The 26996-nt window shown below is 60.8% G+C and overlaps 2 protein-coding genes across 6 annotated transcripts; both read left to right on the top strand.

The window, feature by feature from the left end:
• Positions 1 to 3566: 3566 nt before the first annotated feature.
• LOC131662783 (paired box protein Pax-6-like) lies at positions 3567 to 19462 on the top strand. Of its 5 annotated transcripts, none has more exons than XM_058932698.1 (7): positions 3567 to 4059; positions 4903 to 5085; positions 11312 to 11452; positions 11528 to 11968; positions 12963 to 13144; positions 13238 to 13686; positions 19220 to 19462. In XM_058932698.1, exons 1-6 carry the CDS (start codon positions 3729 to 3731, stop codon positions 13661 to 13663), a joined length of 1704 nt encoding a protein of 567 aa, XP_058788681.1. In that variant the 5' UTR covers positions 3567 to 3728; the 3' UTR covers positions 13664 to 13686; positions 19220 to 19462. The 5 variants fall into 5 exon arrangements, with proteins under 5 accessions (XP_058788681.1, XP_058788683.1, XP_058788680.1 ...); XM_058932700.1 differs by having other exon boundaries at positions 13221 to 13686; XM_058932697.1 differs by having other exon boundaries at positions 12960 to 13144.
• A 4238-nt stretch (positions 19463 to 23700) lies between these two features.
• Positions 23701 to 26820, top strand: LOC131675736 (carbonic anhydrase-related protein 10). Its single transcript, XM_058954847.1, has 8 exons — positions 23701 to 23902; positions 24201 to 24580; positions 24939 to 25034; positions 25180 to 25246; positions 25328 to 25482; positions 25553 to 25681; positions 25804 to 25855; positions 25919 to 26820. The coding sequence occupies exons 1-8, from the start codon at positions 23836 to 23838 to the stop codon at positions 25933 to 25935; spliced, it is 963 nt and encodes a 320-aa protein (XP_058810830.1). The 5' UTR covers positions 23701 to 23835; the 3' UTR covers positions 25936 to 26820.
• Positions 26821 to 26996: the final 176 nt, after the last annotated feature.

Below are 26996 nucleotides of genomic sequence, written 5' to 3'. Positions count from 1 at the left end.
TTCTACGTAAAATATCGTCAATTTCAGAATAAAAGTGCTTTACTTCGAGACCGTTTCTATTTCAATTTTTCGGTAGCTTCAAAGTTTTCCCAAACTCGAAATTTCCAACATAAGTCCAACCAGAATATAGCTGTTGGCGTATTTTCCAACGTAAAATCTTAATTCGAGCTTAGATTCAAGCTATTCAGTTTCGTTTGCGCTTTTCATTTTTTATTCAATCTCAAAATAATAAAGCAAACGTGAAATGTGACATTAACATCGATGACGGATTTTCCAGGTGATTCGAACACTTCCACAAGCGGAAAAACAGATGTCACAAGAAAGCAGGACGTGAGCCTGAGTTTTACGAATTTCGTGATATCCCATAGTACCGTCAAAACGTAAAATTGAGATTACAGTCTCAATTAGAAAACGTCCCGAAATGGTGGCGAATCCAGACGCTTTTTTCAATATTTCAAACTTATAAACTTATTATTCGAGTTTTATATCGCTGCTCGCTAAATTGTTTGTGTGCATTTTTACATTAACTGTAAAATAATATTCGCTGTTTTATGCATGGTCAGTGAGAATAAGTGATCGAGTGGATAAAGTCTAATTGAATCGTTCAATTATTTTTTCATTAAATGAACATTGAAACCCCACTGTTAAAACGGTGAAAACTCGCCGCGGAAAGACTGAAATTTCACTAAGGAATGAGTGACAATTCAACTAATTTTCAAGTAACTTTTAACTGGTTTAGCGTCTCCAACTGTTATAAACAGAAAAGTCTCGCTGAACAATGAGTCATACTGGTTTCTCAATGATTTTTTCTGTTTTATATACCGACGGGTTTTCATGTTCTAGCAATTGATTCTCACTATAAATATAGTGAAAAACCACTGCTAAAAAGTCAGCTGTTGCTGTTTCATCGATGAACTTGATTATTGTCCTGTTATAGATATTTTATTAGCCAGATCTATGAGGATAATAAATGTTATTGTTATTGTTACTATTACTTGAAGAACTATGTTTACGTGGAACGCTGCAGAGGTACTACTAGTACCTGTACACATTAGTCTTGGTTCCCTAAAGTCATTAGCATATAGATTTACCTCCCCTAACACTTTTGGAACGGCGAGAGTGGCGAGTGAGATTTTTACACGCATCGTACCTGAGCCTACAGTTTAAATATAAAATAGAAGTCTATCGTAGCAACATGGGATTGTGGATAAAATACGCGTGCGGTAAGATGAAATGAACCTCTTTATAATGTATTCATTATTATTCTTCGTCCATTGCAAATTAATGTCGATTGCTTCAATTAATGTCCAATGGCATTACAACATTGTTCGATTCTTCTTACTTATTTGTAAAGGGAAGTTTCGAGCAAATCGTAATATTTCAGATTCACGAAGAAGAAAACTTGAAATAGCTAATCGAAAGTTGCTTCAATATTCCATTTGTCTTGTCTATGTGTGGGATATTAATCGATATTAAATTAAATTAGTGCGTGTGACGCAAATCAAGTAAGGCTGCAGACTTTCTTCTTTGGATTTCAATTTTTTGTCATTAGCAAATTGTTCGTTTTTTGATCCCGGTCTATCAAGTGAACGTTAAAAGTTATTCTTTAATTACTCAAGACATTTTCAACTTCCAGGTAAAAATTCTATCACAAGTTGAAACCATTAAATCAAATGGATTTAGTGCAGTGTCTGATTGAAATTTCTCTTTATTTTCGGAATATCGACATTCCCACATGCCAAGTGCACGAGCATTCCGATGAGACTTGTATGAAAGCCTAATGCGGGTTTGATTATTTATCATTACGCGTATAGCCTATACTTTATCAGAGCAAATTTAGTTATATTCAGTTACCTTTTGGTATAGCGAGCACCGACGCGCGTATCATTCTTAAATTGACAAGTGAATATAAAAAAAGGAATTTCGTACGAGTTTTCACGGAAACAAGCAATAAGTTTCACCGTCTATCTAGCGAGGAATATGTTATATGGACTGTTGTGGTTGTGAGTCACAACGATTCTCATTGATCAACTGACGAATCCTTTTTCACCTCGTCAAGTGGTAAACACTTGGCTTACTCTCCAACATGGAAAGTATTGTTATATAGCAGGTTATTGAGTTATTATTCCTCGTCATTGTTTAGAATAGCGACAATATCAGTGATTCAGATTTAACATACCACGCCGTTCCCGTCGACATCGATCGAAAAATCTTCAACTGGCTGAAATGTTGTCATAAATCCAAGCAAGTTCCTTGCAAGTGGTGAACGACAGTCGAGTCGATCGTAGTTCGCTTAAAGTGAACTATTATCAAGATTCATCGACGATTTAGTTAAAGTTATCCACGATTGCGATCGACTCGACTGGAAGCAAGCAAATGCATTATCCCCGTGAAACGTTCGTACGGGCAATAGCCTATAGCAGGCGGTAAGCGGCCGCGAAGCGAATTCCCCGAGAATATTGCGGCATCCGCGCTCTATAGAGCAGAGCCGAGAAATCCGCAGCGCGGAGTATTAGCGTAGGAGCGCGGTGAGCAAAGGCGCTCAATAACCGCGGCGAAGCTCAGGGGGCAAAGGGAAAAAATTGATCCGCGCGAACGGGGCCGAGCCTCGCGCGCGGTCGGGTGGGGGAGGGCTGCAAAGCGCGCTGCAGGCGCAAATCGGCAGGGTGGACTAGGCGCGCTCCGCGAGCGACGCGCAGCGGCGCCGGCGATAGAGGGAGAGGGAAAAGCGGGCAGGAGCCGCGGGAAAGCGCCATTTTGGCCGGTCCGCGGCTCGCCGCGGCCGGCGGAATCGATAGACCAATGGCCGGAGCGGGCGCGCGTCCGACTCGAACGGGGGCAGCCCGCGCGACGTTCGGCCGGTTCGCCCGGGCGGCGTGGTCGTTCACCCGTGCGCGCGGCCGCGACCCGCGGAAGCTCCCGGGCCGCGCGCCAACTCGACGCGTTTCCGACGATCGCGCCTCGTCGCGGCGCTGCTCGCGCCTGGCAGCGCCTCCTCCCACCCGTCCGCGGCGCGCCGAACAATCTTATCTGCGGCCGCGCGTAGGCGCGGCGGCCGCCTGCACGGTAGCGCGCGCCCGTGCAGCTGGCCGGGGCATCCGCACTTGAGTCAACTCATTCGAATTCCCGGCGCGCGGCGCGCTGTTTTTGTGGCGAGACAGGGGCCCCGCTCGCGGCAGGCGGACCGATAACCGTCCCGCCGAATTCCTAATGGATTATGTAAGCCCGAGCGGCTGCAGCCGCGGTGACGACGACGACGACGCGGCTTCCGGCCGGCCGCGGCGCGAGGCGGCCCGAGGAGCGCGCGCCGGGGAAAGGTCGCGGTCGGAAGCTGGCGGCGCGGGCGGCGGGAGGGGCGGCGGGCGGTCGGCGGGCGGCAATTGGCGGCTGGGCGGCGCGCCGCATGCTCGGCGCGGCTGCCCTTTCGCGCGCCCCCCTCCCGGCGGCGGCGGCGGCGGCGGCGGCGGCGGCGCTGCGGCGGCGACCAACTGCTAATGTGCGCTCGCGCGGGGCAAGCGCGAGCCGAGCGCAGCCAGCCATCGATTAGCGGCCAGAGTCTCGGGCACGCAGGCTGCCGAGCCGCACGCGTTCTCGCTCGCCGCGCGCCCGCCGCAGTCCGCCCGCGCCCGGCCCGCTCGGCCCGCCATGCCATCGCCGCCCGCGGCGGCACAGCGAGCCCCGAGGACCCGCAGCAACGCCGCCGGCAGCGCGAGTGCGCGCAGTGTAGCATGATGATCGGCGGCGGCCTCGCACCGGCCCCCGGCGCGGCCAAGGACGCCGGCCAGCCGCCCGAGCGCCGCCCGCGCGCCAGCCTCAGCCCGGCCGCGCCCGCGCCGGCGCGCGACGACGACTCCAACAACAACAGCCAGGCGAGCCGGCACGAGGCCGAGCAGCAGCAGGCCCGCGGCGAGGCCCGCGAGGAGGTCCGCGCGCGCAAGCCCGAGCAGGCTCCGCAGCCGGGCGTCGCGCGGCCCTGGGAGCACCGTCCGCCGGCCGCCGCCAGCCAGCAGCAGCAGCAGCAGCCGCAGCTGTCCCAGCTGCCGTCCTCGCTCATCGACGGTCAGTCTCTCTCTCTCTCTCTCTCTCTCTCTCTCTCTCTCTCTCGGTCGCTCGCTCGCACGCTGGATGCGCGATTGCACTCGGCGATCGGCGATCGGCCGGGCGGCGCGTTGCGTAAGCCGCCGCTCGGCTCGCGGTGCACATGAATATTTCATGCGCTGCCACGTGTTGGCGCGCCAGCCGGCTGTAATTAATTGGCGATACCGATCGTCGCGCACTTTTCGTCGCCCGCGGGAGCCGATACGCGCGCCGTCGCCGCGATGCTCGACGAGGCGCGCGATAGCATCGCGCCGCTCGCCACCGCCGCGCCGGGATCGCGAATCACGCGCCGAGATTCCGCCCGCCGGATTATAATTATTGCGCGGCTCTTTCTGCCGCCGCGTTTCAATTAGCGGCCCGTTATGCGCGCCGGCACATGTGTGCGGCTGCCGACGAGCGGGCGCATGCGTCGATCGGACGACGGCCGAAGAAAAAGGCTGCCTTAATCGAGCAATCATGACTGCGTGTTCGGCATTGTCTCTCGCCGGGCGCGGGGCCGGGACCGGCTACCCAAATTTCAGCGGAAAATCATTTATAATCGGGGCCGAGCGTGTCCGGGGCTAATTAAAGCCGAGCGAGGGAGCGGACGGACGGACGGACGGGCGAGCGAGCGAGCGACCGAGCGCGCCAAATCGTTTAGCTTTTCTTTTTTATTACTCGCTCCTTAATCATTTAGCCGCTGACGCAGCAAGTCCGCCGCGCCGGCTCGCGGCTAATTCGTGCGCCCTCGATCACGCGATCGGCCCGATCGGGCCCGCGATCAGCCCTCGCTCACCGCCGTCCGTTCTGTTGTTGCGCATGCAGGCATCAACGCCGCCGCGGCAGCGGCCGCCGCCGCCGCCGCCGCCTCCGCCTCCTCGGGCGGCTCGTCCAGGCAGCGGGTGCTCGAGCTGTCGCACGGACTGGGCGCCCTCAGGCACTACAGCGACTTGGCCAACCACGTGATGTCGCTCAACCAGCACGGCGCCGTCGTCACCAAGCTCCTCGGTGAGTACCCGCCAGCTCGGCCGGCTGCGCCCACCTCTCGCCCGTCTCTCCGAGGAAAGTCACGACTGGTCCGCGCCTCCGCCGCCGCCGTCGCTTCTCCGTCGTCCGCTTATCGGAAGCGAGCGCGCTGCCGGGACCGCTCGAGAAATAATAAACGTCGGGCTGAATGATCGTGGCGCGCAGTTAATAAATCGATGCCGAGAGACGCGTAGCGCGCAGATCGAGCGCCGATTCGCGGCGATAGCGGCCGGCGGTTTTTGCGCGCCGGGGCAAAAATCGCGCGGCGAGGGCTGCGCTCGGCTGTAAAACCGGCCGCGGGGACAAAAAGCCAGCGGAAGCCGGCCCCCCCCCCCCTCCCCGACAAAGGCGCGCAGGGCCGTTAAAGCGCTAGAAGAGGCCGTTCGGCGGGCGGCAACAAATTGTTTTCGCCGCTGCGCGGCTCGGAGGCGTGATTTTAATTGATGACGATTACGGGCGCAAAAAGCGCGCTGCCGGCGAAATTGCAGGTCGCGCGCAAGCTCGTTACGCCCGTAGACAGCTCGTTCCCGGAAGCGCAACGAGCCGCTTTCTCGTTTAACGAGCGGCTAATCAGCCGGCAACGGGCGCGCGGCAGCCGAGCGTCCGGCATTGTTCCTCGCGCCGCCGCCGCCGCTCGCTCGCACGCGCGTGCACGTCGCTCCGCGCGCATCGCTCGGGCCTCCGCCGCCGCCGCCGCCGAGCGCCGAGAACGCCGGCTCGGGCGAAAAGAGGCGAGAGAAGAAATCGGCGAGCCCGGTCCGCAGCGCGCGCTCGCTCCTCGTTAACTTTACGAGCCGCTCGTAAAAATCCCGTTGCCGACGCTGCCTTTCCCTGCTGCTCCGCTCGCTGACTGTTTTTTTGCGCGGCCCGGGCGTAATGTCTTCATCTGCCGCCGATCGGCCGCGCCAATTGCCCGAGCGCGTCCCCCGTGCCTCGAGCTTTCGCCGATAGCATCTCGCGCTATTACTTATTCGGCGGTCGGCCGATGCTCGCTATTTCTCTTCGGCTAACAGCTCATTAATTAGCATAATCGCGCCCGAGCGGACGCTGCGCCCGGCGCCGCCGTCGCGCTCTCCGGTCCAATTATCCGCCCGGCCCGCCCGACGCTGTCCTTGGTGGCGCGCCTCCCGCCTCCGCTGCCTTTTCCGCCTTTCCGCGGCGGCTCGATGGGTCGGCCGCCTTACGGTTCAGCGCCTTCGTCCCAGCTTGTCGCAACTCGCTCCGCGTTCTACAAAGCGACTGGACAAGTTTCCAACAAACTTTGCCGTCGCGCGGTCGGGCGCGTATAGACTCGGCCGGCGGAGAGCCTCGTCGCAGCCAACGATCGCGCGTTGACACTTTTAACCTCGCGCCTTTACGGGCGTATACGATCTCGATCACCTGAAGACTCCCTCTCTCTCTCTCGAGAGAGAGAGAGAGAGAGAGAGAGAGAGAGAGAGAGGGAGAGAAAGCAAAATCCTTCTCACGCGTCGGGCAAAGATCCGGCTAGATGAAACAATACAGCGCGCTTCTCCTCGCACCTGTACAAAATGATGCTTTCGTAACGTTCGACCTCAACCCTACCTCGTTTAATTTCGAGTCCCACTGTTGGTCGTTGATTATTCTCGTTCTGAGCAAACTGTTGAATAATTCAGTGCCACCGTCGTGGAAGACAAAACCGCACGATGCTAATTCAATCTATATCATCGAATTATAATCGTTACAGTTTTACAAAACAAATCACCTGTACACTACATGCGAGACGACGTATTTAGGAATTTCTTATCGTTGGTGCTCAAAATTGCTACTCGATTCTCATGCAACGCCGGCATTTGGGCGACTAACAAGAGATTTTTTTATTTCCCGTTCGGGACCGTTCGGGATCACTTGAATATCGATCGTAAATAATTTCTCAAAGTGCATTCCACAGCGGGCCTTCGACGTTTCCTTAATAAAGCGAATTCGGTAGTAAACTTTTGATTCTCACTTTTGCTTTTGTATCTTAGCTCCCGGCCAGTCGTACTCTTTCGGTAAATTTGTAAACTTTTTTCTGATTCCGCAAGCGAAAGCGATATTCCTTTTCATGCTCTTCTTTTCAAATTTTACATCACTTCTCAACTCCAGATATGACGCACAAGGTCAATTTAATTACTTTCGTTACTTATAAAAGTTTATTTCATAAAAGCTGAGCATTGTTTTTCAAAGCGACATTTATCTAGGTCCGCTCCTGCTGCCAGATTGTAAATAAGAGAGGAAAGTTAGCGATTGATTTTTATTCCGAAAGCGCAGAGGAAAAAGAAACGTTGTACAAAGGGAGCAAACGTGTGCAATTTTTCAAAACAATCGCTGATAGTCAGTACATTCGCAAACTGTTAACACACAAGTATCGTCGATAATTGTGACTATTTGCATTTCGCGTTATACTTTATTTTCAAGTGGAGAAATTAGATTTTGAAAAACTAAATTCAATATTAACTTTCATAAACCGAAGTTGTCATTCGGATATCAATTCCTCGAGGAGCACAGGGGAGCCTAGACGACGCTGAAAGTCGGCGACTTTGTCAATAATCTACGTATGTCTAGATTTGAAGTCGATCAATTCAAATCCAGAATGAGAATGATTCTGTTTAGTACTGATTAATAAATGATTTATTTGATGGAAGATTACAAAAACAGGTTAATTAAGTCGTTCCCGTTTTAAAGTACAAATTCTTTAATCGGCTTGTTAAATATAATGAAATCAGATATTTTATGTATGGGCGATTTGCTCGTTTCCGAGGAAATAAAAAATGAATGGGCCTCGTTGGAATGATTGTATGCCGGAGGAAGTAGCGCCACGGGATCTGATTTTTTGACGAAGCGGCCTTAATTTTCCACAACTGGAGATTAAGTCGGCGAAGCCAGGAAGAGCGTAGCAAAAGCGAGCATCGGCATCGGTCGATTAGCGCTAAAAGTCATCGGAGCCAAGTCAGAAATTAAATGAGAGAGAGAGAGAGAGAGAGAGAGAGAGAGAGAGCGTGAATTTGTAATCCCAGCTGTGGGCGTATAATGCTACTGCGCACTTGGCCGGGCGCTCGCGAGCAGGCGAAAAACGCGGCGTGATAATCGCAGCTAATTGGTCGGCGAGCGAAGCGTTCTCTGGGCGCTCGCGCGGCGAGAGCAAACAGCCGGCGGCGCGCCCGCGTTGATAAGTCAATTTCGGCCGTCCCAAATCAATTAGCATATTAAAAACTTTGCCGCGCGCGGAGCCGCGAACGCTGGCCACGATCGCACGCGCCGCGGGTTATCGATCGCGCGAGCCAATTAGCGATAGGAAAGCGCGGGCGCCGATCGGGCGCGAAGGTCGCGCGCCGCGTGGCCGCGTGGCCGCGAACCCGGTCGGCCGGTTTGTCGCGAGGCGACGAACCCCTTGTCAGCGGCGCGCTAACGCGCCGGAGCCCGCGCGCGAGGCTCTATACGTGCCGGCGCAGACGGCCGGCGCGAGCTAATCCAATTGAAAGAAGCCCGCATTCCGGGCTGCTCGCGCGCGAGCTTTCCGCGCCGCGCCGCCGGGCGCTTTTCCTTTGGCGTGGCGCGCTCGCGGATTAAGCCGCTTTATTGGATCAGCCAGATCGCTCGCTCTCTCTCACGATCGGGGTTTCTCTGCCAGCTGAACTTCACTCGCGCGCGCCTCATTGCGCGCGCATCCACTCGCCGCTCTCGCGCGCTTTGTTGCCGCGTCTCTCGTTGGCTTTTGCGCAAGCCAGTTCTGCACGCGACGCGGAGGGGCGTGCGCGCCGCGATTATTAGGCGCGCCGCCGCGCTGCAACGAGCCAGCTTGCGCAATTCCAGTGCATTAATTTGATATACACGGGCATGGCTGTGCCTCCGCGGCGAAGTGGGAGTGCGGAGGCACCGCCCCCACCACTCGGCCGCGCTTGTGCCAGCGTCGCGGCGCTCGACGCCGCTGCAATTGCTTCCACTGCTGGTCGCTTCGACCTCCCCGCGAGCCTGCCGCGCTGTCCGCCCGCGACGACCACGGCGGGTCTGCGACTTGGTCTCCCGTGCGCGGCCGCGCGTTTCAACAGCCGCTCGGCACCCGAGGACTGCCTCCTTCGGTCTAACAATGGGAGCTGCTCTGCCGCGCGACGCGCGCTTCGATTCCCCAAAATTACGCTCGTTCACGAATTATTTCATCCGACGTGACTATCAGTGATCGAATGTGCTGGAATTAGAGCCGCCGTTACGGACAGACTTTATCTCGGAAAAAATTCCGGAGGATATATGTAGGTTCTTCATACAAAAGCAATCGTCTTTGTTGCTGAAGAATTCAATACAATGTGACAGACTTTCTGTTAGAAAAAGACCTCTTCCTAACGTATTTTTAGACAGCCCAGCATATCGTTGTCTCGTCAACAATTCATATCGTTCATTTGCATTTGAAGCTTGGTATGCCTTGGTATCTGTGTCGTGTTAACAGTACTCAAAGCAATCGTCTTGTTAACAATGGAATCCTCTTGGCCCAACACAATGTTCAAGCTTGCTTCCTTGAACATTTCGACTCGCGGAGAATAGCGTCGCATTCGATGTCGGGAATGAACAAAGTGTTCGTGGCTATTTTGTTTTTCGTTTTTTCTTTTGGAGGGCTGTCGAAAACATTACGTCCTTATCGCAAAAGGGATCGTTTCTTGGCTTTGTATTACCATTTTTAATCTAGTTTTCGGATAATGTCCTGGCAAATATTTTTCTCGCAGAAGGCTTTTCGTTCGCCAGCGCGGCGAATCAGTCTCGATCGTTTTAGCACGGCAGAGTACGAATTTTTCCTTGCGGCGATTCGAGACGATCTTCGAGCATTTGTCCGACGCGACGGGAGGATTCTTCGAGGAAAACACGAACGGAGTGAAGTTACGCGCATCTATAACGAGAAAAGGACACTTTTTCTGATGGCCTTGATCGAGACTGCTAACAAAATTACATAATTGTCATTGGCATACGAGGTACGCCAGATCGAGCTGGCTCTTCGATTCGCTCTTGCTTTCCTTCGAAGCTGCTCTGATCGAACTTTTATTTTAACAGGCACAGTCGTAAAATAACGCGCAAACCGGAAAATCTGATCCGCTGCGACAAAAATATCTGACGTAGTTTGAGCAAACGCGAGCACACGTTCGCACGCGAAGCTCTTATCGCTGAGAAGAAAAATGGAGAACGAAGCGGAGCGCGGTAGCGAACGTCACGTTCGAGTCGGCTGGCCACAAGGGCGCGCGAATCGCAGCTCGCGCGCGGGTGCCAACGCGATGGCGGCCCGCGGCGCCCGGGAGCCTCGCGAAACTCGAGGCGCCGCCGCGGTCGCAAATACGTCGCTCCGACTTTAGCGGCGAGCTCGCCGATAAAGGTGTTTGAGCTAGGAGAGACGGGCGATGCAAATGAGCGCGATAAGACGAGGCTCGGTCGGAGTCGACGCGCCGCGGCTGCCGCCGAATTCGACTTCGCGTGCAATGAGCCGACGATACACGCAGGCCGGCGCTCGGACGCGCAGCGCTGCGCCGCGGCGTAATTGGCGCGCGATCATCATTTGCATCGCGCGCGCGGAATGCAGCGAGCGCGGCCGCATAGCGTGCGGCCGCGTCCGGGGGGGCAGCCCTCGTTAGAGGAATGTCGCCGAAAAAGAGGTTAATAACGATAATGAGCGCGAGCGGGGCGGCGGGGCGGCGGGCGACGAGGCCGCGCGGCTGGACGCGGGCCTGACGTGAGAATCGATGGCTGGGCGAGCGGCGCGCACACGCGAGGTCACCGCCGGGGCGTTGTGGGAGCTGCCCGCTGACGGCGCGCCGCGTAATTGACCGATTTGCGCGGTTGCCTTTATTAAATGGCCGGGACCCCGGACAAAAGCCCGCGCGCTCGCCCATTAGCGAGCGCGCACGCAGCCGCCAGCGCGATGATCGGCCGTGAGAGCAGCGCTCACGCGATGCCCCGGCCGCGCTACCGCGTACGCGCGCTCGCGCGCTCGCGACACGCCATCGTTTTTATATTAATAATGGCATGCGCGCACTGGCCGCGCGCGGCTCCCAGCCTCCTTCGCCGAGCGCGGCTGCCTCGTCTGCCGGCTCTCGAGGAGCGCGCAAATTGCAGGCTGCCCGCCGCTCCTTTGTGGCGCGCTCGCCTCGCTGCGGCCTAATTGGCGCGGCCGCTCCCCGCTGCCCCCGCTGCCCCCGCTGCCCCCGCGCTCACCGCGCCGACTCTGGCGTTGCAGGCACCCTGCGCCCACCGGGCCTCATCGGCGGCAGCAAGCCCAAGGTGGCCACGCCCGCCGTCGTCTCCAAGATCGAGCAGTACAAGCGCGAGAACCCCACCATCTTCGCCTGGGAGATCCGCGAGCGGCTCATCTCCGAGGGTAAGTAGCCGCCGGCCGCGGGCCGCGGGCCGCCGCTCGCCGGCCCGCGGCCGCTGACCGCCGCTCTGCGCGCAGGCGTCTGCAGCAACGCCACGGCGCCCTCGGTCAGCAGCATCAACAGGATCCTGCGCAACCGCGCGGCCGAGCGCGCGGCGGCCGAGTTCGCGCGCGCCGCCGGCTACGGGCTGTACGCCGCCGGCGGGCCCGCGGCCGCGCAGCCGCCGCACCAGCAGCACCAGCAGCACCAGCACCCGCAGCAGCAGGCCGCGCAGCCCGCGGCGCCGGGCTGGCCCGGCCCGCCCGGGCCCGCGCACCCCTGGCTCTTCCCCGGCGGCCTGGCGGCCGCCGCCGCCGCGGCCGGCATCGGCGCGCCCGGCTCGGCGCTGCTGCTGCAGCCGCCGCTGCCCTCGGCTGCCGCGGCCGCCGCAGCCGCCGCCGCGGCCGCCGCCGCCGCCGCCAGTCCCGAGCACGCGTTGCACGCCGTCGACGCCATCGCCAGAGGCTACCTGCACCAAGGTGAGCTCTACGGTAACTATCGCCGAGGTGCGTTCGCCTCGGTTCGGCTCCGTCGGCGCGTCGTCGCGTGCGCTGCGGCAAACCTCGTGGCCACGCGTTGCCGAGCTTCTCTCGGGCGGCGAGGCTGTTTTTCCGCGCGGTGCGCCCAATCGATCGAACGAGAGTCGGTTTGCGTCAGGTCAGAGCAGACCGAAACGAAATCTCGGGCGCGGGCCAGAAGGGTTCTCATCTCGGAACAGCTCCGCGGTGACTTCCTTGCGATACCAGAATATCTTGGAGCGAGGCGGAATCTGTTTCGCGACACGATCGTTCTTGGTACGAGGCTTGTAAATATAGCCGAATGAATTTTCGGCACATGTTAGAGATATTGAAAAGAAATGTTTTCGGTACACGAGAAGCCATTTTTTGCCGTGTACTCGGAAGAAGCTGCTTTTCGCGTCGATGAGCTTGGCACTTGACATATCGACCGAACGTAAATGCGTTGGAAATGAATCTTATCGAAAGCCAAAGTCAACCGAGAAGGCAAGCGGACGTTGAAAAAGAGAGCTGCTTCCAGAAGAGGATAATCTCGTCGGACGAATGCGAATTGGCGACGAGAGGATAGTCTCTTTCGAGATGATGTATTCGTCGCGGATAAGGGGATCGGTTATGCTTCTCGAGACCGAACGTCCGTTTAACGAGAGAGCGAGCGAGCGAGAGAGTGCTCTGGCCCGAGGCGCCCGTTGTCCGCGCGGTCTCGGCCGGTCGCGAGGCAAGCGCTCCGGAGAGAGTCGCTCGCCGAGCGGGCGACCGTTGGCTGTCGCTCCGCGCCGAGGCGGTTCGAGAGAAACTAATTGGCGTTGATCAGCGGCTTTGAGCCGAGCGGCGTATCGCGCAGAAGGAGGCTGCGTCGGCGGTGACTCGCATCTGAAAGTATAATGAGCGCGTTATCGCGCGGACACGTCGGTATTAATTAGCCGGGGCTGAGAATTAATTGGCGCTGTTGGGGCAGAAGGAGAGGCCGAGGACGGCAGCCTGGACGGCTCGGAGCAGCCCAAGTTCCGGCGCAACCGCACAACCTTCAGCCCCGAGCAGCTGGAGGAGCTGGAGAAGGAGTTCGAGCGCTCGCACTACCCGTGCGTGTCGACGCGCGAGCGGCTGGCCTCCAAGACCTCGCTGTCGGAGGCGCGCGTGCAGGTCAGTGCCGGGGCTCGGCCCCCGCGCGCCGCCGCGCCACACTTGCTCGATCGCCGCTAACTGACTTGACTGCCAGGTCTGGTTTTCCAACAGACGCGCCAAGTGGCGGCGGCACCAGCGCATGAACCTGCTGAAGCGCTCGCCGCCGCAGCCGCAGCCGCAGCCGCAGCCGCAGCCGGCCCCGGCGCCCGCGCTGGCCGCCTCGTCGCTGGGCAGCGGCGAGAAGAGCGCCTTCCGCGCGGTGCAGCCGCCGCAGAAGCCCTCGGCCTTCCGCGCCATCAGCCAGCTGCTGGCGCCGCGGGCGCGCTCCTCGGACGACGACGAGGAGGAGATCCGCGTGCAGGACGACTCGCCGGGGCCGCCGGGCCGCGCCGCCGCCGCCGCCGCCTGGGAGGCGCAGGCGCGCTGGGCCGAGCAGCAGCCGCTCGAGCTCACCAAGCACGACCGCTGACGCGCCGCCGGCCGCTCCCGGAGGCGCCCCGCCGCCAGCCGCCCGACGAGACTACGAGATCGGTGTAACGCGTGGTGCTCTCGCTAAGCCTGTAAGATATACACATGTACAATAAACGCAATGAACCGAAGCATCGCTGACACATCGCTGAGGGAGAGAGAGCGAGGATTTGCGTGCCGGCGCGGCGCGGCGCGGCAGGCAGCAGCAGCAGCAGCAGCAGCAGCAGAAAAGTCATTATCCCTTTCGCACCTCTCCCGCCGCCGCCGCCGTCCGCCTGCGAGCGCGAGCGATAGCCGCTCGCGCGGACGCTCCCAGGCTCGTCGCCTCGATTAACTCGCTCGCTCGGATCCGGCAATATTCGGAAAGGAGCGCCGAGTGGCGTGTCGCCTGGAACTGGTTTCCCTCTTCTGCCGTGTCGCGCCTGTCCGCGCGCGCGCTCGCCGCCGCCGCCGCCGCCGCCGAGATCGCCGGTACAAATTTCTGCGCGCTCGCAACCGGGGGCGTCTCTCCGCCTCGGCCGATTTACGAGCGCGGCCGCGGCCGCGCATAGAACAATTACCCGAGATAAACGGGCGCGCGTTAAAGTCACCGGCGCGCCACGGCTCAATTAGAGCGCGGAGCCGTGTTCGCGGCGCGCTGCCGCTGCTCGCGGTGATGTACGGCGACAGGGCCGATAGCGCTGCGCCGGCTACCAGCCTCCCTCCTCCCTGCGCCCGCCGGGCCCTGCGCGGCTGCTTCCCTGCCTGGCCTCGCGCCTCCTCCGCCGCGCGCGGCAATTGGCCGCGCTCACGGCGCGACCGGTCGTCCCTTATCATCGGCGCTCCGCCATTAGCATGTTTATAGCGAGCTGCCCCGACGCGAGCACAAATTTATTTCCACTCAATTATCGCCGCGGCTACTTAGCCGGCTATCTCCCCACCCCCTCGGCGCCCCGCCGCCGCCTCCGCCACGGACCGCGCTCCGGCACGAACCATCAGATAAGGCCCAACGCCTGCGAATTAATGAATCCAGCTCCGCGCGACACCTCCGCCGCGCCGGCTGATTAACTCGCTCGCTCGCTCGCTCGGCTATTCTCACCGGCCGCAGTCGGCGCGCGGAGCCGCGGACACGCGCACATTCCGCGGAGTCGCTCTGCTGTTAAACGAAAATTTGGCCGGGCGGACGAAGGGCAGAGAAGCGGCCGAGGGGGCAGGGGGAGGGGCAGCCGGCACGAAACGAGCGTCAGACTAATAATCGCGCGCGGGCCGCGCTCCAGTGAACTCGACGCGAACGATTATGTCGACGGACAATTCGATCCTCGCCCTCGTCCCCGCGGATCGCCGGGCACGTCGCGTTTGGTAGATGGACGCCTCCTCCTCCTCCGCCGCCGCCGCCGCCGCCGCCGCCGCCGCCGCCGCGGTCGCGTCTTCTTGGTAGCGCTGCTTCCGAGCGAGCGAACAGCGCCTCGGCCGTTCGCTCGCGGCTTCGCTTTCAGCGCTATTTTTTGTCGACGCCCGTGCGTCGCCGGCTCGACCGTGCCACTGTTGCGGCCAGGCCAGGCGAGACGAGGCGAGGCGAGCCGAGCCGAGGTGATCGAGTTTCGCGCCTCGCCCCGACACCGCAACATCGCACGTGCGCGCGTGAGAGAGAGAGAGAGAGAGAGAGAGAGAGAGAGAGAGAGAGACGCGCAGTCGATCTGGCCGCGCGAGCGCGAAGGGCTACATTGATGGCTACCCGCGTAATCGTAAATCTCCGGCGAAACGAGCTTCCTGCCCCTCCTGGATTCCAGCGAGGGCCCGGCGCGTCCCTCGCGACGCCTGCCCGGCGCGGACGCGGCGGCGGCGCGCGGCTCTCCGCGAGCGACGCACTCCCGGCACCGCGAATTAATTGCGGCCCGGCCCGTAATTAGCGCGCTCGCGGCAGCGCCGCAGCGTCGCCTACGCGGCTTATCGCGGCTGCGGAGCCGCTCGCGCGCGGAAAGAGACGTCGCGCCCGACAGGGCCATAAATTTCGCCGGCGAGCCAACCGAGAGCCGAGTCGAGCGGCGCGTGTACTCTTGCTTTCCTCCACCTCCTTCCCCCCACCCCCTCCTCCCCCCTCGACGGCTCCGCACATTCTTCTTCGCGCCTTGTGCCGCCTGCACGATACAACCGAAATATTGCTTAATTATCGGACTAATGCCGTCGTGTCGCGGCGCGGCCAACAGGTGACTCGCCCTCGGCTCGACTACATCGTCCGCGTCGCCGCTCTTTAAGTGGTTGCCCCGTTTCTGCGGCGCGCGGGTCCATTTCGCGCTCGAGCCTCTCCCCTGGCCCCGCGCGCGATCCACTCGGCCCGTCGCGAGCGCTGATTTACTTTCGTCGCCGGCACCGGGCATCTAGGCGACGCGCCCCGCGCGACCACGACGCCAATTACAATTAGGCCAGTTCTCTCCTCGGCGGCAGCGTCTGCCCCTTTGGGAGCGGCTGCGAGCGACCTTTCTCCGACGGATCGCGAGCGATGCGCGTCAGCTCTGCGGCGTGAGACGCGAGTGCGGGCACGTGAGCTGCGTGCAGAGAAAGAGTGAAAGAGAGAGAGAGGGAGAGAGCGAGAGAGAGAAGAAAGAGAGCGTGCTCCAAGTCGGCAATCGATGCTCGCATTCCAGTCGCAATTACGCCGCTCGTCTCCCCATCGGGACGCTCGTCGTCGTCGCCGTCGTGGCTCTCCGGCAGGCGCGCAAATAGGCTGGCCGCCGGCGCGGCAGGTGGTCGCGAGCGAGCGCAAGTCACGGGGGCCCCATTACGCGGCCCGCCAGGCCCCCGCTGGGCGACCGCGCACCAGTTGACCGCTACCGTTGCCTCGCTCGATTAGCCACGACGGGCGCGCGAATTTCGCGCGATATCATCCGCCGCCGCCGCCGCCGCCGCCGCCGCCGCCGCCTAGCAGGCTGTCCGCCTCGCGCGCGGCAGAAATCTAATATTTCGAGCGGCCGTCCGTGGAGCGAGCTCGTGTTTCCGCCGGCGGCCGGTTCGTCGACCGGCGCGGCTCATCGAGTTTCTCTCGCGGCTCCTACCGGGCTTTCTTCGCTCGGCCGTGCGCTGTCGAAGCGATTTGCCAGGGGGGGACGGTTTTCGACGAGGGCTCCGCGTCCCAGCGACGCTCCCGTCGGCGTGCGTGCGCGCGCGCCGGCCGGCCTTCGCCGAAGCGCTCGCGGCCGCGATTACGGCCGGGCGCTCGCGTGCGGCGGCTCCCGGGCCATTTGGCGCACGCGATCGCCGCGGTCGGCCGCGGGCGCGCAGGCAGCCGGCTTACCCGCCGCGCGAGGCGCGGCTTCGGGCGCGCGCCCACCGAGGGCGCCAGCGGGCGCTCGGCGGCGCCCGCGCGGCCGCGACCCGCGCCGAGGCCGGTCCGCGGGGCGCGACGGTCCCGCGAGCGGGGGGGGGGGGCCCGCGCGCCGAGTCCGGCGACGGCCGCGCGGTCCAGCGGGCCACGCGCACCAGTCGTGCGCGCGGACGCGAGCGACATGCTCGGCGGGCTCCTCCTCCTGCGGATCCTCGTGCTGCTCTTGCTGCTGGCCAGTGGCGCTCGGATCGCCGGTTGCGAGGCTCTGCGCTCGGTCGCCGTCGGCTCGAAGGAGGCGCGGGTGGAGAGCTCCATCATCCAGACGCCGCGTCGCCAGCGCATCTCCGGCTGCAAGCGCGGCCAGCTGCTGGACCGCCGCGGCAAGTGCAGGAGCCCCTACTAAATGCGCTGACCGGACATGCGCTCCGGGAGTCTAGTCGCGCTCGCGCGGCCGCTGCTGCTGCTGCTGCTGCTGCTGCTGGCGGCGGCCTGCCTCTGCCGCGGCGCGCCCGAGGCTAAGAAGCGCTTCATCCCGTTCCACAGCGACGCGGAGAGCGTGCAGGAGAGTGCCATCATCAAGGTGCCCACGCGCTGCCCCCCCAAGATGCTCAAAGTGGGCAATCGCTGCCGCGCCGTCTACTGACTGTCCCTGCCAGCCAAGTAATTCGCTGTCTCTCTCTCTCTCCCCCCCCCCCGCTCTCTCGTTCTCGCTTACGTCTTTTTCACGCACTTGGCTCGTGCGTCACAGAGCCGATGACTGTGCACGCCTGATGTTCACGCAGCTCGTCGCGGAAGACTACTGCGCGCGGCGGAAATTCCTCGAGTCGGAAGGGGCGCGCGCGCGCGCGCACAGACGTCGCTGCGAAGAGTAGGTGCGCGATAAGCAGAGCGAGAGAGCGCAAGTCTGCCGTACGGCTCTCCCGCCGAGCGGAGAGCGGAGCATCGAAAAATAATTCGTCATACGTCGGCAGAGCGATGGAAGCTTTGACGGGCTAACGCGCGGACTATGCAAATGCAGACACGCACAGGCGCAGTTTAAGCGAGCGGCCAATCGATACGGCATTATCGCCTTATACGCTGTAGCTCGCTCTCGGCGCGTTTTGATTTATGCCGCGGGGATAGGTTCGGGGCGCCGCGGCGTGACTGGCGCCGTTTCCGAAATCGGCGTTAATCGCCGCGACGAGCTCGCGGGGCCGACCTCGCGGTCGGGCACTCGACTCGCGACTCGGTCGTAGACACGCGACGCGCCCCGCGCCACTGGCGGCTCCGATTGATGCGCCCGGGCCGCGTTTCTACGGGAGACCGAGGCGCGAGCCGCGTCGCGCCTCGCCGCTCGTCGATCACTCGCGGCCAGCAGCGCCTCGCCGACGCCCCGCGCGCTCGCGCCGTCCCGACGTCCCCGGGGCTGCAGAGCTCCGGCTGCGCGACGCGACCATCTCCGCGAAGGGCAAACACACGGCTCGAGTGCGGCCCCTTTGTTCGCGGATCGCGATGAACGCCCGACCCACTTTGCTACCCTTTCTGGGTTAACTAAAAGCAAACCCTTGCATTTTTCTAGATAAACAGCCTGATGAGGACCATTGGAAAAACATTCACCGGCACCGCCGAGCGGGGCTTTGCATGAGAATACCTCGTTGAAATTCATGAAAATTCACGCTCCTTAATAAAGGCGCGCAAGCTTTATTTGCCCCCCCCCCCCCCCTCCCTCCGACACCCGTTATAGCGCCAGCCGACGCGTTCGGCCGGACGCGCGCGACGCTCTTTTCGGAGATTGAGAGGCGTGCGCGACACTGCCGCCTACACGGAGCGGCGAAGATGACGCGGCCCGACCACGGATAAAGATTTGCACTCTCGGGCGTTTCGACGGCTCGATTCCCGTGCGGCTCGCTCTCCCCGAGGTACATTATTACGATACTACCGAGCACATACACTACACGCGGCCCGAGCTTCGTGCTCCGTTACAACCTACTTTCGCCGGCAGGAGTCGGCTTTTCCCCTCTCATCGAGTTTTCCGCCCCGAGAAATAACAATGGCCATCCCGCGGCTGCCTTTTTTCCTTATTACACTCGACGACGACGACGACGACGACGACTCCGCGAGTGGCTCTCGCTCGAACGGCAACTGTCGCCCGCCGAAAGTTCCGCCGCATTTGCAATTCATTCGAATGCCCGCAATTCTCGTCAAGTGCGCACCTCGCTCCCCCCTCCCCCCTCTAATCGCAAACTTGGCTCGCTGCATTCGCAATTAGCTCTCTTTCCAAAATCCCATTAGCGTGGCGAACGCGAGAAGCGCCGACTCTAACCAGCGACTGTTTCAATTCGCAGATGGGGGCATCGCCGATTGGCCTCGGGTCAAGCTGCAGCTGGCGAGAAGCTCGGCGACGACCAACGACGCTCCGCCGCCACGTAGCTCCAAGCCCAGGACGGCCGTGGTGCGTCTCAAGCGAGATTCACGGCGGCGGACAGTGCGGACTGCGCCGATAAAGACTTTGTCCCGCTATACGCATAAGCATGTGACACTGTGCTGCTGATGAATAAAGAGCAATCGTGCCGTCGACCACAATTGCGTATTTATCTATTTGTTTTTCTGTTTTCTTTTTTTGTCCCCCCCCCCTCTCTCTTTCTCTTTTGCGCTCTCCCCTGCCGATAAGAGGCGCTTACAATAAACTACTTTGGCCCCGACTGCCGCGCAGCCCAGTTGCTCGTTTTTCCATTTTTCTCTCTTTATTCCTCTTCCATTTGCTCACCCAAATATTTCGCTTTTGACGAGAAAAAAGAGGCGTAATAGACAAACAATGGCGCGTGGTCGGCGGAAGGGGCGGGGGGGGGGGGGGGGGGAATAACTTTTATCATTATTGGTTTTGCGCAGCTGCAACAAATGCTTCGTTTTTTCGTCGTCGCCGGAGCTAAAGGAACGAGAAGAGAAAAACAAGCAAACAATTGATCCGGGAATCCCGCAAAACACACGCGCGATAGATATCGAGCCGTGGGCTGCGTACGCGCGCGCACGTGCCTCTCGGGCCGCGGGAACCTCGCAGCTCATTCCGAGCATTATTCATATCGGCGGCGATCAGCGCACCCGAAGCTTAGGCGCTGACCGACCGCGAGAAAAATCGCCTCGTAAATAGCTTAAGCAGCTCCGTTATCTCGTTCGAGTCTCGTCGGGATCCCGGCGTCTGTCGACCAATCTTCTTTATTGCTCGTTTTTATTGCTGCGCCTCCTTTAATGGTTGAGCACTCTTACTTAACAATTACCCGGGAACCCTGCCTTTTTCCCTTTTTTTTCACTCCTTCCCCCTCCCGCCGCCCGACGCCCTTGCCGCTCGTTGGCGACTCCGCAATCTCGTTCGCGCGACACTCGACGCGCCGTTTGATCGTTTCGTCGCGCTCGCGCGCGAACGCGCAGCAGCCTCGCTCTCGCGGCTGACGCGCGCGCGCCGTGCATAATTTCGCGGCGGCAGCGCTGACGCGAGCGCGAGCCCGCGGGTGGACAATGACCAATCAGCCGAGGCACTCGCGCGCTGACCGTAGATTCGACCGCGTGGGCAGAAGAATATCATCGAGCCGATCGACGATTGACATTGGCGCGCGGTGACGTCCGAAGCATGTGGGGGGAGTGAGAGAGAGAGAGAGAGAGAGAGCTCGATTGTTTCACATCGATTCTTCGAAACATCCGCGCGCCCGAGTGTACAGTGGACGTGTATGCCGGCGGCGCGGCCGGAAGACACGTAGCTCGACGGCGTAACGAGCGATAACTAATTCACGCGTGCGAATAATAAAATATCAGCCTTCCATATCCATTGCAGTGCCGCGCGCCCATGACATTCGTAGTGTTACAAATGGGGCATCAATCTCAATCACATGAATTATTCAGCCGCGGAGTGCGAGAGCGAGCGACCGAGCGGCACTCGATGAAAAAAAGTCATATCACGCCAGCTCGACTGCGCGTGGTTCGGGTATGGTGGCGGGTGGCAAGGGGGGGGGGGGCCGCGGAAATACAGACGATTCAATTAAGCGCCAGGCGCGGGAGAAAAAACAAACCGACGAAAAGAGCCATCGAGCGGCGTGTTAGCCCAGAGAGAAAGAGAGAGAGAGAGAGGGCGATGGAAAAACAGAAGAAGAAAAAATGAGTCAAGTCAATATCCGTCTAAAGTCCCCAGCACGGCTTGCCTAATTGATCGATTGATTGGCGCTATACACAGCCACGTAAGTAGCTCGATCGCGCTCTTGGCAGAGCCAACAACTGTCGTCGAGTCGCGTGGGTGCACTCGAGCCGCGATTATTGCCGGCGAGTGGCGGCGGTGGCGGCGTCGGCAGCGGCCTCCTTCAAAACTTTATTCGATTGCTCTTCTCGTTCGTTCCCTCGCGGCTGATTCGTGGACTAGTTGCTTTTTCGGTTGCAGCGGCCTCCTCTCCCCTCCCTCGCGCCGCTCGATTAATTGATCGGTAGCCTCTTGCTCTCGTCAGTAATAGCCGCTGCTGGCTGGCCGCAATCGAGATCTCCGAAATAGTCGGCGCTAGATCTGGAGAGAGAGAGAGAGAGAGAGAGAGAGGAAGAGCGGGCCGATGAATAAAAGCGAGCAGCTCTCTCTCTCTCTCGTGGACATGAATGAGGAAAAGCTGCAAGCGCGCGCGGATCGATAGAGGTGAGCCCGAAGAGGAGAGGTGAGTGGCGGGGAGAGGAGGGTGCGAGAGTGAGAGAGCTCATGATACGAACCGAACTCCTCGTCGCGGCCGGCCAAACTTGCACGCCGAGATGTACTTGGCGCTCGACTTTTAAAATTAGACTTACAAACTCGGCGCTTATTTAAAAACTCGAAGCGCGCCAATGTTCCTCCGCTCCCTCCCAACTCCGGCGTTCTCAATGGCCCGTTAAATTTCACGGCTGCTGCTCCTCGCTCGGGCCGCGACCGATTCGCGCCGGATGGCCATTCGTCGCGGGATCGAATTATTCGAGGGTGAGTGTTGAGGGGGGGGGGGGGGGGGGGGGGAGGGCGCGAGGGGCTTTTAGTCGCGCGGAGGCGATCGGATCGCTCAGCGAACAGCCCGTTGGAAAATGCATCGGGGCAATCGCTAGAGCGTTCGCAGGGCGGCGAGTCGCGGTCGTCGCGCGAGGGAGGCGATTCGCGCGGAGGATCATCCGTGGTGGCGGCAGCCTCGTGCGCCGGTAAAATCGATGGCGGGTCGACACGGCCAATCGTCGTCGGGCGCGCGGGCTCCTCTACGAGCGATCGCGCTCCGCTCGGCCTTGTAATTCCCACGGCAAACAGACGGATAATTGAAAAGCTACGCGGCCGGAAAGAAGAAGTGAGAAGCGAGAAGGTGCGGAGCGGATCGATCGCCACGGGATAAGAAGAGGAAGTGGAATCCCGGCAGAGAGAGAGAGAGAGAGAGAGAGAGAGAGAGAGAGAGAGAGAGAGAGAGAGAGCGCGCGCGCGCGAGCTTGCGAGATCGATGCTCGCGCTCCGGCAAGCAAAATACTTTGATCAAGCTTTTATCGGGCTGCCTCGTGGGAGTCGTGCAGCCCGACTGCGCCGTGGCCAGCTATCGCCGCGGAATGCCGCTACTCATACGTGCGGCCGGGATAATGGGGTGGTAGTGCTGGGGAGGCCGGCAATTACCGAGCTTGCGGCGGTGGCTATGGGGCGATAGGAAGGGGAAGGGGCGCCTTCTTGCAATTCGGACTCTCGCTCTCTCTCTCTCGGCGGCTTTTTCGTTGTTCTCTGCCGCGGGCAAAGGACGCGCGCGGCGAAGGTAGGCAAAGCGCGTAAACACGCGGCGGCGGCGGCGGCGGCGTCGGCGGCGGCGGCGGCGGAGCGGAGGACGCGGCGGAGGACTGCGAGCCGAGGGAGGTTGAGCCTGCGCAGAGAGGAGCGGCGCCGCCGAGACGCAGGCAGGCGGGCAGGCTGGCTGGCGGAGGTTCGCTGCTCGCGCGGCACACGTACGCGGCCGGCCGAAGCGAGCGACTCGTCCGTGCCCCGCGCGCCCCGCAGTCGCGCCAGCAGCCAGCAGCGCAGCAGCGCCCGCAGCAGTCTCGGGATCGAGCCTCCACGCAGCGGCGGACTCCTGGCGGAGCGCCCGCACGTACGTACGCCGGTGACGCGCGGCCCGCGAGACCCGAGCTCTCGCCCACTGCAGCCGGTTTATTGCCCCTTATTGATTTCCGCGAGCGCGCTCGTGCGCTCGCCCTCTCGCTCTCGCTCTCTCTCGCTCTCGCTCTCGCTCTCTCTCTCTTTCTCTCTCTCTCTCTCTCTCTCGCTCGCAGGACTGTGTGCATCCTTCGCGCGACCGTTGCCCCCGCGCTCTGCTGACGCCGAGCCTGCTCGCCCTCTCGCGTTCCTCTTCGGGCTGCTCTTTATTTCGGAGAGAAAAAGCCAGCTCGGATCGATCGCGCTCCGCGTGCACTCTCCTTGTCCCTCTCTCTCTTTCGGGCTTTTCTTTTCTCCGCGCGCCGGAGAAGAACGCATTGTGCGAGGCGAACGTAAGCGAGAGGGAGGCCGTCTGGTAGGCCTCGACGGGCTGCGGCGGCACGAGCGAGACGTTCTCGAGTGGATATTCACACGGCCGGCCCGCGGCGTTGCTTTGATCGCGGCCAGCCGCGCGCCTCCCAGTGGCGCGGGCCGCGTCGCTGATCGGCCGACCCAGTTGCCGCCCGCATCGGCCTCCGTGGTACGCGCGAGTGCGTGCGCGCGTGCCGCGCCTCCCGAGCAAGACCGCGGCCGCGATGTGGGTCGCGCACGCCGCCGTGTAGCGGATCTGACCTTGGCTGCGCGCTCACGACCCTTCCATTTGCGTTGCAGATCCGGAGCATCAGGGGGAGGATGCGCTCGGCGAGCGGCCATCACCAGCAGCAGCAGCAGCAGCAGCAGCAGCAGCAGCAGCGCCGTCGCCGCCGCTGAGGCAGCAGAGGCGTGCCAGCGAGCGCCAGCAGCCGCGGTGACATGGCCAGGTCGCGCAGGCCCGCGTTCCTCGGCGTCTGGGCCCTCCTCGTCCTCGTCCTCGTCCAAGGTAAACGGCTGCGCGCCGCGTTCGCCGGCGATCCTCGATTCCTCGCGCGATCAGCAAGGAGGACGCACCCCCGCAGAGGACGTCGGCCCGCCGCGAGGATCGCGCAAGTACCCTGTTGACGAACGACCGAAAGCCCGACGCGAGCGGCCCACGCCGGCCGAACGACGATCCTCCTCGGCGACGCGTACGCGCGTACGCGCTGCCCCTGCCGACCCGGACGCCGTGGCTCGGCGCTCGACGCTGCCACGTGCGCCGTGCGCGACTGTGCGACTGAGAGCGGCTTTGGCGTGCGTTGCAGAGTCGCATCCCGTGAGCTGGGAGGAGTGGTGGACGTACGACGGGATCTCGGGGCCGGCGTTCTGGGGCCTGATCAACCCCGAGTGGTCGCTGTGCAACAAGGGCCGCCGGCAGTCGCCGGTCAACCTGGAGCCCTCGCGGCTGCTGTTCGACCCCAACCTGCAGCAGCTGCACATCGACAAGCACAAGGTGAGCGGCGTGCTGGCCAACACCGGCCACAGCGTGGTCTTCACCGTGGACAACGACACGCGGCAGCCGGTCAACATCAGCGGCGGCCCGCTGAGCTACCGCTACCAGTTCCACGAGATCCACCTGCACTACGGCCTCATCGACACGGTCGGCAGCGAGCACACCGTCGACGGCTACAGCTTCCCCGCTGAGGTAGCATCGATCGGCCCCCGCCCGCCCCTGCCTAATAGCCCACCGGCGGCCGCGCACTCTCCGAGCGCTCCCCCGACGCGCGTCCTTCTCGGCCCGCCCCCCGAGCTCCCGACCCGGGACCGAGCCCGGGACCGAGCCCGGGACCGAGCCCGGGACCGAGCCCGGGACCGAGCCCGGGGCCGCCCTCGGGGCCGCCGATCCGCGTCCGCGCGGCGCCGATCGACGGAGGCGCGCGGAGACGGGCGCCGCGGCTGGGGGGCGACTCGGCGCGCGTTCCCCCATCGGCGAGGCGACGGCGCGGCGCAGCCAGCAAGGTAGTCTGAAAGGCGCGTTGGCGCGCGTGTGTGTGTCTGCGCAGATCCAGATCTTCGGCTTCAACTCGCACCTGTACAACAATTTCTCGGACGCGCTGCACCGAGCCCAGGGCATCGTGGCGGTCTCGCTGCTGCTGCAGGTACGTGCCTAATCAGTTGCCGATCCGAGCGGCTTATCTGCCGACGCGATAACTCGTGTTAAGGCGCGCAAAGCCCTCGACTGACAGGCCTGTGTGTGTGCTTGTGTGTGTATGCGCGCGTGCGTCTGTCTGTGTCTATGCGCAGGTGGGCGATAACTCGAACCCCGAGGTGCGCCTGTTCACCGAGCACCTGGACAAGATCACGTACGGAGGTGGGTACTGCTGTTATCGAGGGGCGCGGATCCGCGAGATCGGTCGGCGCAGATTATTAGCCCGTTGCCTTGGGGTTGCAGGTCAGTCGATGGAAATCAAGCGCTTCGGTGTGCGCGAGCTTCTGCCGGACACGATGCACTACATGACCTACGACGGCTCGACCACGATGCCCGCCTGCCACGAGACGACCACCTGGATCATCCTCAACAAGCCCATCTACATCACGAAGCAGCAGGTGAGTCCGTGGTGGCGCCGCCGCTGCCGGCTCTCGGAGTCGCGACCTAACGCCAATTGTCCGGCCGCAGCTGAAGGGCCTGAGGGAGCTGAAGCAGGGCGACAAGCGCCACCCGAAGGCGCCGCTGGGAAACAACTTCAGACCGCCGCAGCCGCTCCACCACCGCCCCGTCAGGACCAACATCAACTTCGCGCAGGAGGTGAGCGCGCGTCGGCTCGGGCTCCTCCGCTCGCGGATCGATCGGCCGCGCGCGCCCCCGAGTCCCCGAGCCCTCCCCGAGTCCTCCGTGCTCGGCACTAACCAAGCCCTCGACTGTTGCAGAAGGGCGCGCCCAGGAACTGCCCGACCATGAACCGGGACATCTACTACAGAGGTGAGTGCGGTCGGCGCAGCGCGCTCGCCCGTTGATAAAGCAAGCCTCGCCGTCTGTCGACAGCCAACAGCTGGAAGTAGAGCCACCGCCGCCGCCGCCGCCGCCGCAGCCGCAACCGCCTAGAGGCCGGGGCGCAGCCCGAACCCGACGGGAGCCGCCGTCGACGCCGCCGCCGCCGCCGCCGGCGCTGTATAAATAGATGGATCGCGGGGCAGTCGGACGAGAAAGGGAGCCGGCGAGGCGACTGGACGGGCGAGCCAGCTCCGGGGACCGAGCGACGACGGTCGCGCTGCTCGACTACTCACCCAACTGACTTGCCGTCGCGCTCCGACCCCCCAACCCCATCTCCCCCTGCCCTCCCACGCGCGTCTTCTTCCGCCAGCCTGCCAGCCCGCTCGCTTACTCATTATATACATATATACATATATACATATATATATATATATACATACCTACATATGTACTACGTGTATTTACGCGATCGCGTGCGAGAGTGAGACGAGAGCACGCGAGAATAACGCACCGGCACACTGACGCAGACAGAACAGACAGTGAAACAAAGCGCTTCGTTGTAACTTATTAGACGTGAATTGCCAACGTATGTCTCCAAGTAAACCAAAATAAAACCCGTACGTACCTTTCATAGTTACATAGCGACACGCCGAGAGAGTGAGAGAGAGCGAGAGAGAGAGAGAGAGAAAATGACTCCGAAAAAATCCTCCCCCCTTGAAGAAAAAAGAAATTAATAATAATAATAAAGAAAACAAATTATGATAAAACATTCTCCACGCGAACTGTTGTATATGTAAGAGACTGCACCATTAACACACAGCCACCCGATCACACGGACGCAGACGGACGAAGCTACTCGGATACGCGCGCCGATCATCACGCACTACCATGTAAAATTGCACCAACGAACGAACGAACGAAGCGAGGGCGCACCTACGGACAACAAAGACAAATATATATATATATATATATATATATTGAAAGATGTCAAGCTCGATGAAAGCAGGAATGTAGAGAGAGCGAGAGAGAGAGAGAGAGAGAGAGAGAGAGAGAGAGAGAACGGCGGCGACGCGACGACGCTATAAGGATGAAAAGAAGTTTATACTCTATTCTTGTAATAAAAGACGTT

This window comes from Phymastichus coffea, unplaced genomic scaffold, assembly GCF_024137745.1.
Source record: "Phymastichus coffea isolate CEN01 unplaced genomic scaffold, Cenicafe_Pcof_1.1 PCOF00028, whole genome shotgun sequence".
In the NCBI taxonomy this organism is placed as follows: Eukaryota; Metazoa; Arthropoda; class Insecta; order Hymenoptera; family Eulophidae; genus Phymastichus; species Phymastichus coffea.
This window is presented reverse-complemented; position numbering and strand designations above follow the sequence as displayed.

What these genes read in the sequence shown, in the direction of transcription:
- LOC131662783 (XM_058932697.1), top strand. Translation starts at nt 3,729, where the DNA reads ATGATGATCGGCGGCGGCCTCGCACCGGCCCCCGGCGCGGCCAAGGAC. An exon ending in GCCGTCCTCGCTCATCGACG is followed by an intron (nt 4,060 to 4,902) that starts GTCAGTCTCTCT and finishes TTGCGCATGCAG; the next exon opens with GCATCAACGCCGCCGCGGCA. An exon ending in CGAGCGGCTCATCTCCGAGG is followed by an intron (nt 11,453 to 11,527) that starts GTAAGTAGCCGC and finishes CTCTGCGCGCAG; the next exon opens with GCGTCTGCAGCAACGCCACG.
- LOC131675736 (XM_058954847.1), top strand. Translation starts at nt 23,836, where the DNA reads ATGGCCAGGTCGCGCAGGCCCGCGTTCCTCGGCGTCTGGGCCCTCCTC. An exon ending in CGTCCTCGTCCTCGTCCAAG is followed by an intron (nt 23,903 to 24,200) that starts GTAAACGGCTGC and finishes CGTGCGTTGCAG; the next exon opens with AGTCGCATCCCGTGAGCTGG. An exon ending in CGGTCTCGCTGCTGCTGCAG is followed by an intron (nt 25,035 to 25,179) that starts GTACGTGCCTAA and finishes GTCTATGCGCAG; the next exon opens with GTGGGCGATAACTCGAACCC.